This window comes from Photinus pyralis, unplaced genomic scaffold (genome assembly GCF_008802855.1).
Source record: "Photinus pyralis isolate 1611_PpyrPB1 unplaced genomic scaffold, Ppyr1.3 Ppyr1.4_LG7, whole genome shotgun sequence".
Lineage (NCBI taxonomy): Eukaryota > Metazoa > Arthropoda > Insecta > Coleoptera > Lampyridae > Photinus > Photinus pyralis.
The window spans coordinates 13,572,022-13,589,472 of NW_022170738.1; the positions used below are offsets into that span (position 1 = coordinate 13,572,022).

The 17,451-nt window shown below is 37.1% G+C and overlaps 1 protein-coding gene across 1 annotated transcript in view; it reads left to right on the plus strand.

Annotated features, from left to right (window-relative positions):
• Window positions 1-447: 447 nt before the first annotated feature.
• Window positions 448-17,451, plus strand: part of LOC116175663 — a 17,255-nt gene continuing 251 nt past the window's right edge. Inside the window, exons 1-11 of the mRNA XM_031493895.1 lie at window positions 448-1,015; window positions 1,066-1,280; window positions 1,334-1,529; window positions 5,963-6,254; window positions 6,306-6,481; window positions 6,530-6,640; window positions 6,687-6,844; window positions 6,896-7,184; window positions 15,102-15,270; window positions 15,362-15,540; window positions 15,589-17,418. Of these exons, the coding sequence (XP_031349755.1) occupies window positions 563-1,015; window positions 1,066-1,280; window positions 1,334-1,529; window positions 5,963-6,254; window positions 6,306-6,481; window positions 6,530-6,640; window positions 6,687-6,844; window positions 6,896-7,184; window positions 15,102-15,270; window positions 15,362-15,540; window positions 15,589-17,418 (4,068 nt within the window). The 5' untranslated portion in view covers window positions 448-562. The remainder of the gene's footprint in view (window positions 1,016-1,065; window positions 1,281-1,333; window positions 1,530-5,962; window positions 6,255-6,305; window positions 6,482-6,529; window positions 6,641-6,686; window positions 6,845-6,895; window positions 7,185-15,101; window positions 15,271-15,361; window positions 15,541-15,588; window positions 17,419-17,451) is intronic.

Here is a 17,451-nt window from a genome sequence, read left to right on the forward strand (position 1 = left end):
GCGACTAAATAGCCTAGGTCCTATTTTTCATGTCTTTAAAAAGACCATATGCGTCAAAGTTTAAAGCCAATTATTATCACCAACTGTTAAAGACCACCACAAACGGTCTTGTAACAAGGGATTCTTTTTTATTGCACGCAATGAGGTGTTAAAGTGTAGGTAGGTACCTTTTTTATATCTTTAGGCCTTCTATGTCAAAATTATGTGGCTGTTACATGTGATGTATAGATAGTAAAAATAAAACAGAAAGACAACTTACAAGGAAAATTAATTACATATTAACGATAATAATTTAAATATAAATAAACAAAAAAGATACATAGGGGAAAACGTTTGAATGGAGCGGAAACTTTTCGCGCGTTTTATTGTGTATGTTTTAGGGAATTTTTGCGGGGGTTGGCAAGATGAAGTTGAAGTTCCCGCTATTTTTATTTTGGTTAAGTTGTTTTTGTTGGGAACTTAGACGATCGTTCAAAGAGCATTTCCTGAAAAGCCTTTGAAACGAGAAAAAGAAGAGTGTAATTAGTGAAAAGTGGGTAGTTCTGCATAATTGGATGGTACAATGGATAAGGATAACGTAAACAAAATCCGTTTGGCGGTGTCTAGCCTGCAGGAACCATCGTTGGGAGACTCGGAAAAATTGAAGAAGTTTAACGTTATAAGGGAGTGTTTATATTCTTGCAAACTGCAAGGGAGTGTCGATGATAAAATACTGACACGGCAAGTCTTTACTTTGTGTAATTCCGAGCTGGATACCTCCAATTCTGAGCTGCTAGTAAGCGTCTTTACCCTATTGGAGCTGCTCTTTAATTGTAATTCTGAGAACTATGTCGGCAAAGTTGTCCCACATTCGTACCTGGCAGTAGCTTTTGAGTCCAATCACAAATATTCCGGCACAGTAAAAGAGTGCGCGTTAAGTTGCATTCAGACGTGTCTTCATAGGTTAGTAGTCACGAATTGCTACGACTTGACACAATTAGATAGCAGCGTAAACGACATGGAAGTCGGTAGTAAGGTGAGTAACACACTAATTGTCCTTTGATATTCAGTTTTGACTGTTTGTAGATGTTCGATCTTCTGCTATGTGTAATGACTGATGTACCAGCCAACAATTGTTTGCAGTTTTTCTACGATACTCTCATGTCTACCATGTTTGAGACTGAGAACGTGCAACTACGCTCTAAGTTAATAGATTTCGCAATGGAACTATTGCCTCGTTTTTCTATTCAGTTGCTCACTAGTTGTCAGCTGGAAGAGTTTAAGAACAAAGTGAAAAATTGGTACGTCACAATCGATAGGTGATTTTTAGCTTGCCTACGTGATTATTTTTCAGTTACATTAAAAGGATAGGCGTTATAAGAAACCAAAACGATCCCAGTTGGTCCAAACTTGTTAAGTTTCTTTTGAAGTGTTTTGGAAAAGTGATACATTCCTGTGTGGATCTGATGAATAATATACTTAAAATTGTTGAGGGTGCATTTCGCAGTCATAATTTAGATGATCGATATTATGCCTATGAGTGCTGGAAGGTAGGTTTAACCATGGTAGAAAGTCGTATTATTTATACTGTGGCATTAGCTCAGTTAGTTAAAGGTCTGTGCTAACTTTTGGCATGCTTTGTTAATTCACATCAAATACTTTCTTTGAAAAAGTCCCAAGGTAAGTCCAATAGTAGGTACTTACACAAGCTCTAGAAGTACTTACTCATTTTTTTTCTAAAATTGTATGGCCAATTCTGTGTCAACGTTTTCATCCACATTCTGCATAGCAGAACTATAGGTATACATGAATATCACATGCACATTGTCTGTGGAATTTTGTATATCCATAACAATAATGTGGAAAAGTATGTCAAAAATGTGCACTGTATGTGCCAGGGATATACGTTTGGCAGATTTCACATACCTATGTGTTTTAGATGTGTTATGTATATTCTCGTGTATTTTCATGTATATGTATCAGACATGCGTCATGACAAGTGGATATACCATGATAATAAAATTCCTATAATATGCAAAGATATTCAATAGGATATTCCATCGACTTTGTATACATTTAGAATGGATGTCCATAGAGATTCCTCTAATATTCGGGAAGCTTCCTAGCATTAATCTATACATAAATAAATTATTTTACTGTGTGAAGTTTATTAAGTCTCTGTATCTTAGTACAGGGTGGGGCACGGGAACTTCCCACATTAAAAAAAACTGCTGTTGGGATATGGGCGGTTGTAGAGGAGTGGGGTAGGTCTCGTTCGGAGCGGTGAGTGATGTAGTTTTCAGTCGTTACCATGCCGTGGTCAGGTGAGCAGCGTGCGTTCATTATCGAGACTTTTTTCAAAAATGGTGAATCTGTAACTGCTACTTTGAGGGCATTCCGTACAAGGTACAGTTTGTCGTCGTCTGCTAGTGTTCCCGACCGGAAAACAATTTTGTCTTGGGTGCAAAAGTTTAGAGCAACAGGATCTGCGCTAAATTCAAAGAAGAAAGGCCCAGCTGTCACCGTTAGAACCCCTGAAAACATTGCTCGAGTGAGGGCGTCGATCGAACAGAGTCCTACGCGTTCTGCGAGAAAACATGCTTCTGCTCTTCAGATTTCGGCGAGAACAGTGAGGCGGATTTTGCATACTGACCTCAATTTGCACCCCTACAAGATCATGGTTGCCCAGGAATTGTCCCCAACAGACTGGGGGCGACGTGTGGAATGTTGTGAGGCGATCCTTCAACAAGTGCCTCCCACTGCGGTTTTGTGGACTAGCGATGAAGCTCATTTTCATCTGTCAGGGTGTGTGAATAAGCAAAACTGCCGTTATTGGGCAGCTGAGAACCCTCGAGAGCTTCACCAAAGACCCCTTCACAGCCCCAAGGTCACAGTTTGGTGTGCACTGTCGTCTGTAGGCATCATTGGGCCTTATTTTTTTGAGGAGGGTGGTGTCACGATTACTGTGAACTCTGATCGGTACTGTGACATGCTTGAGAATTTTTTGAGGCCAAAAATCGAAGAATTCGGTGAGGAACATGAACGTGAGAGCTTCTGGTTCCAACAAGATGGTGCTACAGCACACACAGCCCGTCGTTCACGCGCTATTCTCCAGGAGATGTTCCCCGGGCAGGTGGTCTCCTTGCATGAGCCCATTCAGTGGCCCCGCGCTCCCCCGATTTAAGCCCTTGTGATTTTTATCTATGGGGTTACCTCAAGGCCGAGGTTTTCAAACATCGTCCAAGGACCCTGGAAGACCTCAAAACCGCAATCGAGGGAGAAATCGCCCAGATAACCTCCACCACACTTGAGAAAGTCATGCGAAACTTCCACGAAAGGCTCAATATCTGTATTGCCCGGCAAGGCCATCATTTAGACGATATTATTTTTAAAACGTAGTTTGAAAAAACTACATGAGGTAATCTTTTTGATAAATAAATTCTTGTTTCATTATCTCGATTAGTTTTTTTTTAACAACCTTTTGAAATGTGGGAGTTTCCCGTGCCCCACCCTGTATATAAGGAAACAATAGGTATTTGTTTTCACAAAGTCTTTACATTTATTGGCAATGAAACACGACTGACGGCTAACAAAGTAAGCATGCTATTTACTATTAACAACAAGTATGTAATAACAATATTTAATAAATCCACAGATAAAGTTAAAAAAACAAATAAAAATCGCAAAGTTAGTAATTTGGTAAATTTTTAATGAAACGCCGTGTATATTTTTGAAAAATTGAATACACATTTTCTTTTTGATTGCAAAAAAATATAATAAGTTGAAATTCGCTTTAGTCAAACGGCATCTCTTCAAAGGATTGAAAATGTGCACAGTGTGATTATACAAGGAACTTTACCAGACGCATCTTTACTATTCATATTCTATTAATTGCACCATTATTTAAATAAAGTATTTAAACAATGATTGCACTTATCGCCACGGACCCAGTTGGCTCCTCTTACAGGTTCTAAATTAGTCATCGGCGCATAGCCCGCTGTATCCTTCTGACATGCTGGTACCAGTATAAGTAAAGTTACTTAGCTATACTTACCTAGGCATATGTTAACTCACAATACTTTCAAATGCTTAAAATGTGCACAGTGTGAATTTCTTTATTGTCTATAACTTTTTATTGAGAGGTCTGATCGAAAAGTACGAATTGTTTTGGATTCTACGCACCAAAATTAATAAGAAAAACTGTTTTCCCGAGAAATTTTGGTGCAGTCGATTTTTGGTAAAAAAGGAAGGTTATACACTGCCTTTTTTTGAGGCCCGAAGAAAAAATTGTCTCAGATCGACCCGGAAAAAAATTTTCTTATAGAATGTGGCCTGTAGAATCCATAATTTCAAACAGTTCCAAGATTGGACTACTAGTTCAAAAGTTACAGCCCTTTGAATTTTCTTTCGAAATTGGTTTCTAGTCTATAACTTTTGATTGAGAAGTCTGATCGAAAAAATACGAATTGTTTTGGATTCTACGCACCAAAATTAATAAGAAAAAGTGTTTTCCCGAGAAATTTTGGTGCAGTCGATTTTTGGTAAAAAAGGAAGGTTATACACTGCCCTTTTTTGAGCCCCGAAAAAAAAATTGTCTCAGATCGACCCAGAAAAAAATTTTCTTATAGAATGTGGCCTGTAGAATCCATAATTTCACACAGTTCCAAGATTGGACTACTAGTTCAAAAGTTACAGCCCTTTGAATTTTTTTTCGAAATTGGTTTCTAGTCTATAACTTTTGATTGAGAAGTCTGATCGAAAAAGTACGAATTGTTTTGGATTCTACGCACCAAAATTAATAAGAAAAAGTGTTTTCCCGAGAAATTTTGGTGCAGTCGATTTTTGCTAAAAAAGGAAGGTTATACACTGCCTTTTTTTGAAGCCCGAAGAAAAAATTGTCTCAGATCGACCCGGAAAAAAAATGTTCTTATAGAATGTGGCCTGTAGAATCCATAATTTCAAACAGTTCCAAGATTGGACTACTAGTTCAAATTTGAATACTTTAAAGGAGTTGAATACTAAAAAGTATTTACAAAATCGAATACTGCCCAGCTCTGTTAGTTATACAGTTATTACTTCCCATTACTTCTGAGCATATGCCAGAAACATTTAACAGTTCCAAAAAGTTGATATGTTGTTTTCTATTGGAACCTTACCAACGCCCTCCAGTTTTTCCGCATTACAGCATGCATCAGTATAGATGGTAGTTTTGTAGGAATCTACAAGTGCAAATTTGGATAATTTTTAATAGAACACCCTGTATATTTTACAAAAATGGAATACATCTTTACAAAAATATATGAAATGTAGACATTTGCTTCTATTTGCATTTATAGTAGGTATATTATCAAATTGGTTTACCAAATGGCAGTTGCGATAAAAAAATAAATGAGCATCATTATTTATTCTTAATTAATATATAATTTTTACCCTGAAAATAACCTACACCACCTTTACTTTTTAATATTTTTTTTTTCAATAAACAAAATGTAAGCAAAATTTACAAATGTTGAATCTTGCTTCTAATACATTTTCTGTAGTCTTTATAATATTATACACTGTGTCCAAGATAAAGATGTCTACCTTGGGGATCTCCGAAACCATAGAAGATACAACGATTAGAGAAAGATTGCGTAATTAAACAGAAAACCAGAAAATTCCGATTACTTCCGAAGATATACCAGAAAAACCGAAATCTGCCGATTCCGTTTTTATTTTTTTCTGGTGTTATTTGAACAGATACAATTAAATAAAAATAATTTACCGTTAAGAAATTTGCAATATGTTCTTTTCTGAGAAATCATCATCAAGTTTTATATAGCCCCGTATAAAAAGTACAGACTGTATTGAGTAAGTAACAGACAGGCGGACAGTGTTCACAATAGCAGCTTTTCCCTTTCTGAAAATGCCCGAAAATCAGACCTAGCTGTTAGTTTTAATGTAATTGTTGGCTGGTCCATTGGTATTAAACAAATTCTTTTAGGAATTAATCGACAACTACAGCCTGGACATGGATCGTCTACGCGCTCCCAAGCAGATGAACTTGCTAATTACCCCTTTGAAGTCAAATGTGTCCACTTCAAATCCTCGAATATCGCATAAACGCCTCGAAATTTGGGCGCATCTACTTGGCACATTACAACAAGGTGCGCTTCCGTATTTAAAAACGTTCTTTTCTGCTTGTTACTCTGAGGACAAAAAGTCGTGCAGCGAAAAATCACAGCAAGAGCCAAAATTTCATGAAGACGCAACGCTTGTGCTTTTAGAAGTTATTGGTGAGTCCCAACGAAATGCTGGTCTCAAATCTGTCTCACTGTTCCAATTAGGTCACTATGGTCACACTGAGGAAAGCGGATGCTATAATTATGAGAAGATTCTTAAGCTAAACGAGCCATTGGTTAAAGCCGAAAACTTTAAGGAATTTGAAAGTTGGATATTATCTGCTCTGCGCCAGTGCTCTCCCGTGAACTCACAATGGATGCCTACTTCTGACCTATTTCAGGTAATTTTTAGAACACCCACAGTTTCCTATGTAAAACTAAATTTTCAGGTCCAAAAATGTATGTGGGGCTCTTTCTTTAATTTACTTCGGGGTTGCGAGGCAGCACAACAAAAGCAAACCATACAGATTATAGTTGCAGATTTGATATTCCACATTAAGGTACTTTCCCTAGTGCTTTTTTTTTGTTTCACAATTTTTTCATTAGCTTATCCATGCGACCAACAAGTATTTACTTTACGCCATAAAACCAATCTTGGAAGTACTAGCCGAGGGAAAATTTTTTGATGTTAACATTTTTAACGATTTAATCTTCTTGCCACTATTCAAGTTGCTCTTGAAGTACAGTGAAGAACTATTTTTACTGTAAGTGCGAAAGTGTTGCCGTAATTTATTATTAATGTCTACTGTTTACAGTGATCGACCGCTTATCACTGATCTGTGTAATTATAGTAAAGATGGTAAGGCGCAAGATGTGTGGTTTATGGAAGTGTACAAAATACTAACGAAAGGCGATGCTACCAGTGTATTTCTCAATTCTTTAATATTATGGTTGGAATGCGTAGACAACGTACTTTCTTTGTGCCATAACGGTGGGGAGAAAAATAGCAAGATGCTACAAAATAAAATTGTAGAGTTTATGATGTGGCCTATTGCAGATCTTCAAGAGATTCGTTATTATAGTCATCAACCTAACATTTATAATGTAAGTATACTGGTAATTAAATCGTTACATTGTTCTTTGTGAGCTGAATTATTTCAGTATTTATTTTATACTTTGCCAGTGTTGTTGAGTTGACAGGGTTTCAGCTGAGGCGCGAGGTTGCTTTTCCAACCTCACCTACTATCTATCAAAGCTCTCATCTCCGAATCGGAGACCCTTTTGAGCATAGCCGGCCTCTATTTCTCTAGACAAAGTCATATAGCCTGCAAATCCATGCTGAGTTCTAGACGATAGGAAAGGTTTAGTTTGGCGCACCTAGTGGTTAGGCCAACCTTCCCAGACTCTGAGAAAAATTGTGAAGTTTTGTCTTCCGTAGTCATCATTATCTCAGGGGAACAGGTTTCATTTAGACCTTTTGTCTGAGTAGGTTTCGTTCACATGTGTTCTTCATGTTTTTGAGTATCTTTTCAATTTTTTTAAATATTTGCTGTTATGTTTAATTTGGAAAACAGTGACGAAGCAACTCCGATAATAACATTTACATTAATACAATAGGAACATTTAAATAAATATAAATTTAACACTCTTATCTAGGTTGTAATTTGGGCTTGACTAAACCATAGAGTAAATAATATAAAGAGGTTCCATGCTGTATAAATTTGTGACAGTGAGAGACTATCCCTGAACATAGATGGCGAAAAGCAAATGCCGACGCTCCCTCTGAATTCAAGAATAGTGTACTAAATTATTACTAACACTGCTTGTTAATGTTGTTATGTCAGCTCGCTGTGCGTTAATAAGTGGAGAAAGGAGTGGGCGACACGCAACCATGAAATGTATACTTTTATTTATCAGCAACATTTTGCTACTCACATAACACCATTCTTTCTTTGCTTTTTTATAAATTTTTGTACTTTAGCTATAGATAGCAGTCTGCGCTTTTGCATTTCACTCTTAGTTATAGTTATCTCTCTCTCTCTCTCTCATTACCGGGTCTGTAATAACAACTGTTCTTGTCACTGTAATTAATATAGATTGTTGAAGGGTTGAGTGGTAGAGCAGATGGGGTTATCTTGGTAGTTCCAGTCTGAACTCCGCCCTATTGAGTTGTTCTTTTTTTTATAAATTAAAATACTGTCTTACTTAAAACAATAAATGTCATTATTATTATTATTATTATTATGAATGTGCTGCTTATTCTGCCATTGACGAAAGATGGTCTTTACCTTGACCTACCACAATTTGTCATTTAATAATAAACTTTTGCATCGTTTGATGATGCCCATTATAGAACATTATCTCAGCTATATTTGCATCGCAAGACGGCATAGCGTTTTAAATGACATCACTGATTTACGTAAAAGTAATTCAATCTTCGTAAAGTAGGAAGTAGTTCAGCGAAGAGAGAATTTTCCTGATTTTTCTGTGCAGAACTGCCGACTGCCCAGTGCCGAATCAGTTCTGATGTAGTATTTTTTGAATGCGTTTCTAGTAACTTTTGATTGAGAAGTCTGATCGAAAAAGTACGAATTGTTTTGGATTGTCCGCCCCAAAATTACTAAGAAAAAGTGTTTTCCCGAGAAATTTTGGTGCAGTCGATTTTTGGAAAAAAGGAATGTTATACACTGCCTTTTTTTTTGCCCCGAAAAAAAATATCATCGTATATAATATACATCTATATATACAATGGTATACAATGGTAGTATGGATGGAATTGATCTTTTCTCTCACAAATACACTATACTTACAGCACTCCCACATTAGTGAATTGCGCAAAAGGACCTTGTTTGCGTAAATTCCAAACAAATTTGCTAAAGCAGTGTTAAAACGGTCTATGTGTACCGCTAATCCAACAAAAACATTAGAAATTATACGCATAATCAGTTATATTTTCTCACTGTACCTATTTAATTTTCATTGCTAGCTAAATTCAAATAAAGTTTGTAAGGTAAATGCACCAATAATGGGTCGCTTAAGGACGTTAACTCATATTTCTCTCGAAGTAGGACAATGACAATGACGGCAAGCCGGATTCTACTCTACTATCAACTTTTGTCTACAATAATCAATGGATGTAACGTTAACATGCACCTTCTAAAGTACCATTAGATAATTCCAAACATTCTCGGGAGCATGTACCAATAATGAACACCCCTTGTATGTGTAGATCTAATAATGGACCCCCCAAAATTGAGCCAACATTGGAATGACTTTATATACTATTTAAACCTGGATTTACACAAGAAATGTTACGAACTCATGAGAATATTAAATTAGTATTTTAATAAATGGTAGATTTTACAAAAAACACAGTCATGGAAAAAGTATTATAATACAAAAAAAATATAAAATATTACATTTCATTGACGGCAACTTTTTTTTTGAAAACATACGTCAATCTTCTATCAACCATTGCAACTTCGGGTTGGCTGACTACACCTAGGACTTGATTAATGGAAATGAAAGAAATGTCATTCTCAACTATAACAAATTTCATCATTTCTGTATCTACTGATTTTAGTCCTTGTACTTTAATCCCTTCAGTACCATGTTCTTGAACTATACACAAATACGTGTATTTTGTAGACTTTCTTTTACCACCCATGAATTCTACCAAAACGTAGTTCCCTGTTTTAACTTCCTTTGTTTGTACGGCAGGTTCTATGTCTTCACTTCCATCAGTTTTCTACTTCCCATGGTGAATCGGATGACTCCTGTAGTGGTGGTTCCAAATCACTAGCCGATTCATCGTGTAATCGTTTTTTCTTTTTTTCTGCTGCAATCCTTTTTTTTTTTTCTTCTGTAGTTCTTTTCTTTTCTTCTCGTTTCATTTTTCTTTCTTCTTTTTCTTCTTCTTTTTTTGCTTTAATTCCTCTTTCTTCTTATAGTAAGTGAGCATACTTGGAGACGTACACACAGCGGGAATTTTTTCCTTCGCTCTCTTTTTTGGGCCAGCTGTTTGAACCGGCCATAAAAACGCCCTTTTAAATGGTGACGGAATCATAGGCAAGTCTGACCTAGATTCTGCTGCTCCCGAGGCTGCCACCGTATTTGACAACTCGCCCGTATCAACATCTGTTGGTGTTTTTGGGGCTGCATATGACGTTCCCGGTTGTTCTGTTACTGGTGTAACATCAAGAATAACATTTTGTGGAGTTGAGGATAAAGATTCTGAAGGAGTGCTAACCGTTGGTTGTTTTGCGTCCACAAATGCCACCTTTTGATCATAAAACATGCTAATAAAGTTAATACTATTTATTGAAGCACCTACCTGCACCTCCAAATCTAATTGGTCTGTAGTTTTTTTCCATATAGCATATAAACCACTATCTTCTACTGACCCTGTCCACTCTCCATGACATGTTTTAAACTTGTTCAATTTTGCTTCACCTATTTCATGTTGAAACATTCTTAAAAAAATTTCCAAGTCTTTATTTTTAGTTGATCTATCAGTTTTGCTCACATCAGGTTCGGTACTTCCCTTTTGAATCCCATGGCATAAGACCACATGCTTTAAATCCATTGCTGATTGTCTTATCTAACAATTCATCTAGAACGGACTTCAGCACAGGAGCGATTTGTTTCCCATCATTGGCCATTCTCCATTCCGATACTTTTTGCTTCCAAGTTGCTTTTAACGTATGGAATACGGCCACGTCCGTTGGTTGTAAAAGGTGAGTTGCATTCGGAAAAAGTGCCACTAGTTCTATTTCATGCTTTAAACAAAAATTAGTCAATGGTAGAGACATATGTGACGTGTGACCATCCATGAAAAAAACCACTGGTCTGGCTATATTGGTCAATGTTAACCACGGTTCGAATATAATCGCCATATATTCGTAAAACGTTTCTTGCGTCATCCAGCCATTTTCTGACCTTCCCATTGCCCATCCAGGTGGTACCGAATGAGCTATGTTGGCGGGAATTCTTGCGTACCTGTAAAGTTTCCACTACTGGCAAATGCAAGTACTTAGAAGAACTGTGGATATGAATCAAAAAAGAATAATAAATACGTACCTATACACAATCATCGGTGGTGCAAGCTGACCTGCAGCATTTGCAGTAATCAAAACCGTCAAATTTTCTTTTTCATCAGCACCAGCGGCTGTATAAACATTCTTAATTCCCTTTTCGGCCAATACTTTTCCAGGTTTTGGATTTAAAAAAAACGCAGTTTCGTCCGTATTAAAAATGCGTGCAGGGTCTTCGAATGCTGCTTGAAGTTGGTTTTCTTTGACATAAGATTCCACTTCGTTGAACCACCTATCAAGATCTTCTTGTTGGACATTTCTTCTTCGTGACGTCAAATTTTGACTAGTTCGGTCACTTATTTGCGGATGACGTTTTCGAAAACACTCATACCATTTTCTTGCTGGTCTTGTCTTCCCTTCTGCAAATGTCACTCCAACCTCACTTGCCAGCTTTTCTACGCTGTAAAGCAAGGTTTCTTTAGATACAGGAAATCCTGCTTTACCCATGGTTTTAATCCAAAACACGATTATTCTTTCGTGTTCCTCACTTAAAACTGTGGATGGTCCTGTTTTGGTAGCTAATATTCCTCCCTTTGATATCCGAAGGAGGGTCGCTCGTGGTATGGAATGGGCAATTGCCGCTGCTCGAATGCTCATTCTCTTGTCTACATCATCCAAGGCTTTTTTCACTTTTTCTTCCGTATACTTTTGGTATTTCTTTCTACCAGATTTTTCCATAATGCTAAAATTGGAGTAAATATTTTGCTAAATAACTCTAACAAACATCGGTGCACCTATAGTGGGACGCATATGTACCAATAATGGGCCGCCCGGCCCATTTTTGGATCGCGTCCAGATATAACATTGTCACATATACAGATCGAATTAGTATTTCATGCCATGCATATTTCAACCTTAAGCACGATTTTGGCGCATGCTCCTATATTGGACCACGTGGCCCAATATAGGCGCCCTGGACATTTTAATGTTCCTAAAATGACCCCCCCCCCTAAAATTAATTGATATTTCGTTTTTTTTAATAGATTTATATAACATGACTTAAAGAAAGCTCTCTAAGTTAGTATAAGGTCTCATTCTGGTGAAAAATAAGCAATACGAAAGTAAAATAAAAATGACGAATTAACTTACCTCCTTAGCATGAACGTTTAGAAAAACTACTGAACACTGAGAACGAGAAGTACAACGACACTACATAAATGCTTTCATTGTTTAAAATACAGCAACACGATCATAACGCGACCCTTTTCAGGTACTTCTGTAATGAATAGGCTTACTCATTGTTTATATAACACTTCCCCTCAATGTCGGGAATTCTTGTTTTTAAGGCATTATTTTCAGTGACTCATTTTTGGTGCGTGGTCCATTTTAGGTGCTTTTACCTTAATTGGGTAAGGTAAGGCGTTAAAATAAATAAATAAATAAATAGGTCTATAGCCTGAAAGAATTAAAAGACTCCTTGCATCGGAAGCATAATATCAGATTCCGGTGATTAAATATAATGCTGACAGTATCATGGTCTGTGTCTGGTGCAAAGTAATGACATAATTCAAATCTCAACTTTGTTGTCAGTATATTTAAATAGGTAATACAGGTTACATGCTGCTATATGGTAATACAGCGATACAACAGCTTTGAAGAACAGTCACAAGATAGCAACACTTCCTTACAAGATTTTCTACTGCAACAATATCCTATCCCTCTTTATATTATTTACTCTATGACTAAACCCAAAACTATTCATTTTCAGATTAAACAAATTTATTCAACATCAATCAAATAAACCGAAAAAAATGGCACTGAGGGCCAGATAAAGCACACCACGCAATAAACGATGGATTAAAAACAAAAATAAGTTTTAATTACCTTAAGTTAAATAATCTTATCATCCTGACATAATTGCGCTTTTCAACAAACAGATGCGCTAACACATAACACAACAACCAAGCTGATGATGCTTCTAAACTTCACTTCTTTGACTTAACTTGCACTTGAATCTAGATGGCGCTGACTTCGTTCTAATTACAATTATAGTATGAGCGCTTTGGTGGTGGAAAAAGTCCTTTTAACTGATAACTTGAGGACCTTAAAGAAAGGCTTCTCTTTAGTGACAAACGCTCGATATCCATAGCACTCTTGCACGTTTCCTCTTACCTCGACTTAACGTTCATTTTTATTACGACGTAAAGAAAATTCTTGAAACACTCTAGCTTTCTTTCTTCTACACAACTTTACCATTAAACACGACAGACTGTCTTTTCAAATACGCCCAAATACAGAGTGGCTCAACGAGAAGTATACAGAGGGCGTTTTTAGGGTACTAAATTTAGAAATTTCGAAAAATTGAAACACATCAATTTTTTTCAAGGGGGACAACTTTTGGAATACAATCACGAACCGAGGGGTAAACCGCTAGCAAAAATTTGTACACCAAATACCTTTTCCTGAAAAAAATTCCCTTTAATTCCCTTTAATTCCTTAATTCCTCCTAATTTTTTTATTTCCTATTAATACCTTAATTATAGCCATGAACTCCGCAAAACGTTTTTAGTTCCTATTAATACCTTAATAATGCTCTCAATTCTCCACAATTTTTTTTATTTTCTATTAATACCTACCTACATTATTGCTCTGAATTCCCCATAATTCTTACAATAGCTCTATTCTCTATCATTGGGCTACAAAGCCGGAGGACGGGTGTTCGAACCTGGGCTGAGGTAAGAATTTTTCATTTCTATCAGAGATAGGAATTTCCTTAGATCAGTTTCGAGCATTCTGCCGGCTACTCTGAATTAGGTTTTCCTGCAGTTTCCCTAATTCGTAAGGTAAATATACAGGAGTAGTATACAACAACTTGAAAGCATTATGCGGGTCACTCTGTAACTGTGCGCAAGCCTGTTGAGGGCACGGAACAAGAGAGGGGCAATAAATAAACAAAATAGATAAAAAAAGACTAATATCTACCTTTATAACTTTACTAAAATTATTTATTGAACTTATTGATTTCTCCGTAGTAACATAAACGTTTTAAAATATAAATTTATTTTTGGTTCATAGGTAAGCAAGTGGTGAAGTTTAAAAAATATGAATTCCATAAAAAAATATTAATTTATTCAGTACATAATGTTATTACCAAAACAAACAAAAGATACTTAATCCAAGACAGAGTAATAAAAAAATTTAAATACAAACAAGCATCTTTAATAAAATCTTATACCAAATATTATACCGGCACGTCACAGTTTACAGCTAGTATGCACCGAGGTATGCACTATACGAGTCACTGATGTAAAACGATGCGTCATTTTAATTCTGATGTATGTTAGCGCATGCGCAAACCTATTTATTTCCTCCTTTTCCTTTTAATTCCTTTTAATTCCCTACTAATACCTCATAATACCTTTAATTTCCTCGGTAATTCTCAAAATACCTATTAATTCCTTTTAATACCTTCGAAATACCCTAATTCCCTCTTAATTCCCCCCAACTTGTACACTATTTCCTCCAGCGGTTTACCCCTCGTCACGAACCCTCTATGTAGGGAGCTTAACCCCTAAAATTTTAAATGGAATCCTATGGCAAATGGCACATTATTTGAAAGACAATTTAATTGTGATTACTAATCTGCTTTGCTTTTTAATTCTATTGATTCGTTTCTTAATGCAGCATAAACATTTATTTACATCTGAAATTAAATTGATTAAATAGGCTTAGCTCGGAGCACTGTTAACGTGAACTCAAGGCTAATTTTTTTTAGTTTAGGCTTTTTTGTAGTCTTTTGGGGCTTTGATAATGTTGAGAATGTTACAATCGACTGTTATTAGGCGTAGCCGTTTTTTTTTACTTTGCCGCCGACGATGTCCATTTCTGAATTTTCGTGGCTACCTCCTGTAGTTATAATCGACACTCCAGTGTAGTACTGATTTCATACCCTTAGTTGAAGCACTTTCGAACAATTTATTTGTTTCAGGAAATTATATGTAAGTGGACAACTTTATTTCGACAGTTGGCTAATAACAGTGAGATGGAAGCGATAATGGTTATTAATCAATTGGAGTCTATAATTGGACCGAAAACATACGGGACTATATCTTTGCTGTATAATTCGTTTAAGGACTTAGGAAAAAGTGATAAGATAGGTATGTCTCCGGTACTTCACACAAAATCTTCCTTCTTGTTTCCTGATACCTGATAGTATTTGATCAATTGCTAATTGGTATCAATTTGCAGATGATGCTCTATTGAAATTAACATTTACTATGTTGAACAACTCCAAATTAACTTCCTGTGAATTAGAACAATTGGTACCAGTTCTACTAACCATTTACAAGAGGTCTATTGAAAAACACGATTCTGTCAAGTTTGTAACAGTATTGGAATGTTTCACTTTGATACTTCCCAATTCTAAAGTAGGTATTGAAAATACACCCGTTCGTAAGCTGATTATAATTTTATAGAAATATGACCTTTTGGTACCCTTTGAGAAGCTTCTGGAATCCATTCCAGAATCGCTGAAGCAATCGATACCCCAATCACTAATTCGCACACTTTCGGACTTAGTAGGCGGCGACGATAAAAAGTTTTCATTTAAAGCAGATCGCATATTGAAAAAGATCCACAGTTTGGAAAAGAAATTTCTGAAACCGAATATTTTATCGCGCAGTACGAAGATGGTGGCGATGTCAAAAAGAGAAACGCCAACCTCTGAGGATGCAACGATTTTGCGTTTGTTTGGTCAGCCTGTGGTATCTCCCAGTGGGACTATTAGAGGCAGTCAACTCAATAACAATCCTATTAAATCAAAAAGAATTAAAAAGCCTGAAATACCCAAACCGTCTAGTATCTTTGACGACGACGCTACTTACGTACCCATTGATTCCGATTACAAATTTGATCGTAGCAAGTTAAACGAACATCAGCTGGAGATGTTGAAGAAGGATAGGTCTGACATACCGGCGTTGTACCAGGATTTATCGCAGAGCCAATCAAACTCGGTCTGCGCTTTGGTCGATGTTCAGAAGCCGAATCCAGTTTTAGATGGCCAGTCTTCGGATTTGTTTCAGTCCGAAAATCAGAATGTTGGCCAAAGTGGTACCAAAGACGATGAGAAAGAGGGAGATCCACCGCCAAATCATGTAGAAAATGAAACTCAGGTACAAATGGAGCCTGTGGTGACGAGTGAAAATGATACAGGCACTACTGTACAGATCAGCCTTAAAAAGTTGGGCCCTGTTGAAAGATTGCTTAAAACTCTGAAGGTGGATGTGGTCGGTGGCGAATTATTCACCAAAGTGGATGTCACAAGTAAGCGGTCCACTCGACGTCATTCGGAAAACCCTCACTCAGACAGTGGATCTAAAACGCCAAAGAAAGCCAAACCAAAAAAGGTTCAACTTGAAACGACTGAGCAGTGCAGTACTCCGACTTCAGCTCCTAAACAGTATGTTAATGCACGAAAATTATTGGAGAGCATCACAGAACCAACGTCTAAAACTGTGGATACTGCTCAAAATAGTGAGGACGTGATTGAGTCTTCCCAGGAGTTATCAGTTGAACCATTACAGCATCAAGATGACGAAACTAAAGCCATTGAAGAATTGCATAAACTTCCCGATGAAAAAATATCCGCTGTAATTGATTTGACAGTAAACAACGATGATTTCGATTTGGAAGAAATGGAAATCGAAGCGGGTGTAGAAACGCCGAGCAAATTGGGAAACATAGAATCATCTCCGGTGCATCTTGAAACACCAACGAGAAATGCCGAGTTAATCGAAGTGACTGAAGATTTATCACCGATCGCAGTCGAAAAAGCACCGGGGGAAATACTCGAATCAGAAATAAAATCCGAACCTACCGCCGAAAACGGAATTGTCCGGCAAGAGGTTGGAATCCCAACGAAACCCGAAGATCCGAAGATTGCGTTTGTTGAAAAATCCAGTAGCAGCACGCGCGCGGAACGATTGCTCCAGTTAGCCTCCGGAAATTCGTCTCCCGCCACTAGTAAACTCGCAAAGTCGCCCGCCAAACACGCGAGGAGGCGGGCTTTCGTCTCGGCGGAAACTCGAAGGATGATGAAAACGATGCAAAAGTGTCAGAAGGAGTTGCAGTTTCATCGACAAATCGACGGCGTACCTATCCCGAATGTGGAATACGAAAAGGAAGTGATGGACAACCTTTTGCATTTTGCCAGAGAAATTCCACCTCCCGGCGCGTCTCCCAGTTGTACCATTTTGAAGAGGAAAGCTTCTGTCATTGATGAGGAAGGATCATCCCCTCCACGAAAGGTAAATATAATACAACATGTTCACAGTCGCTCA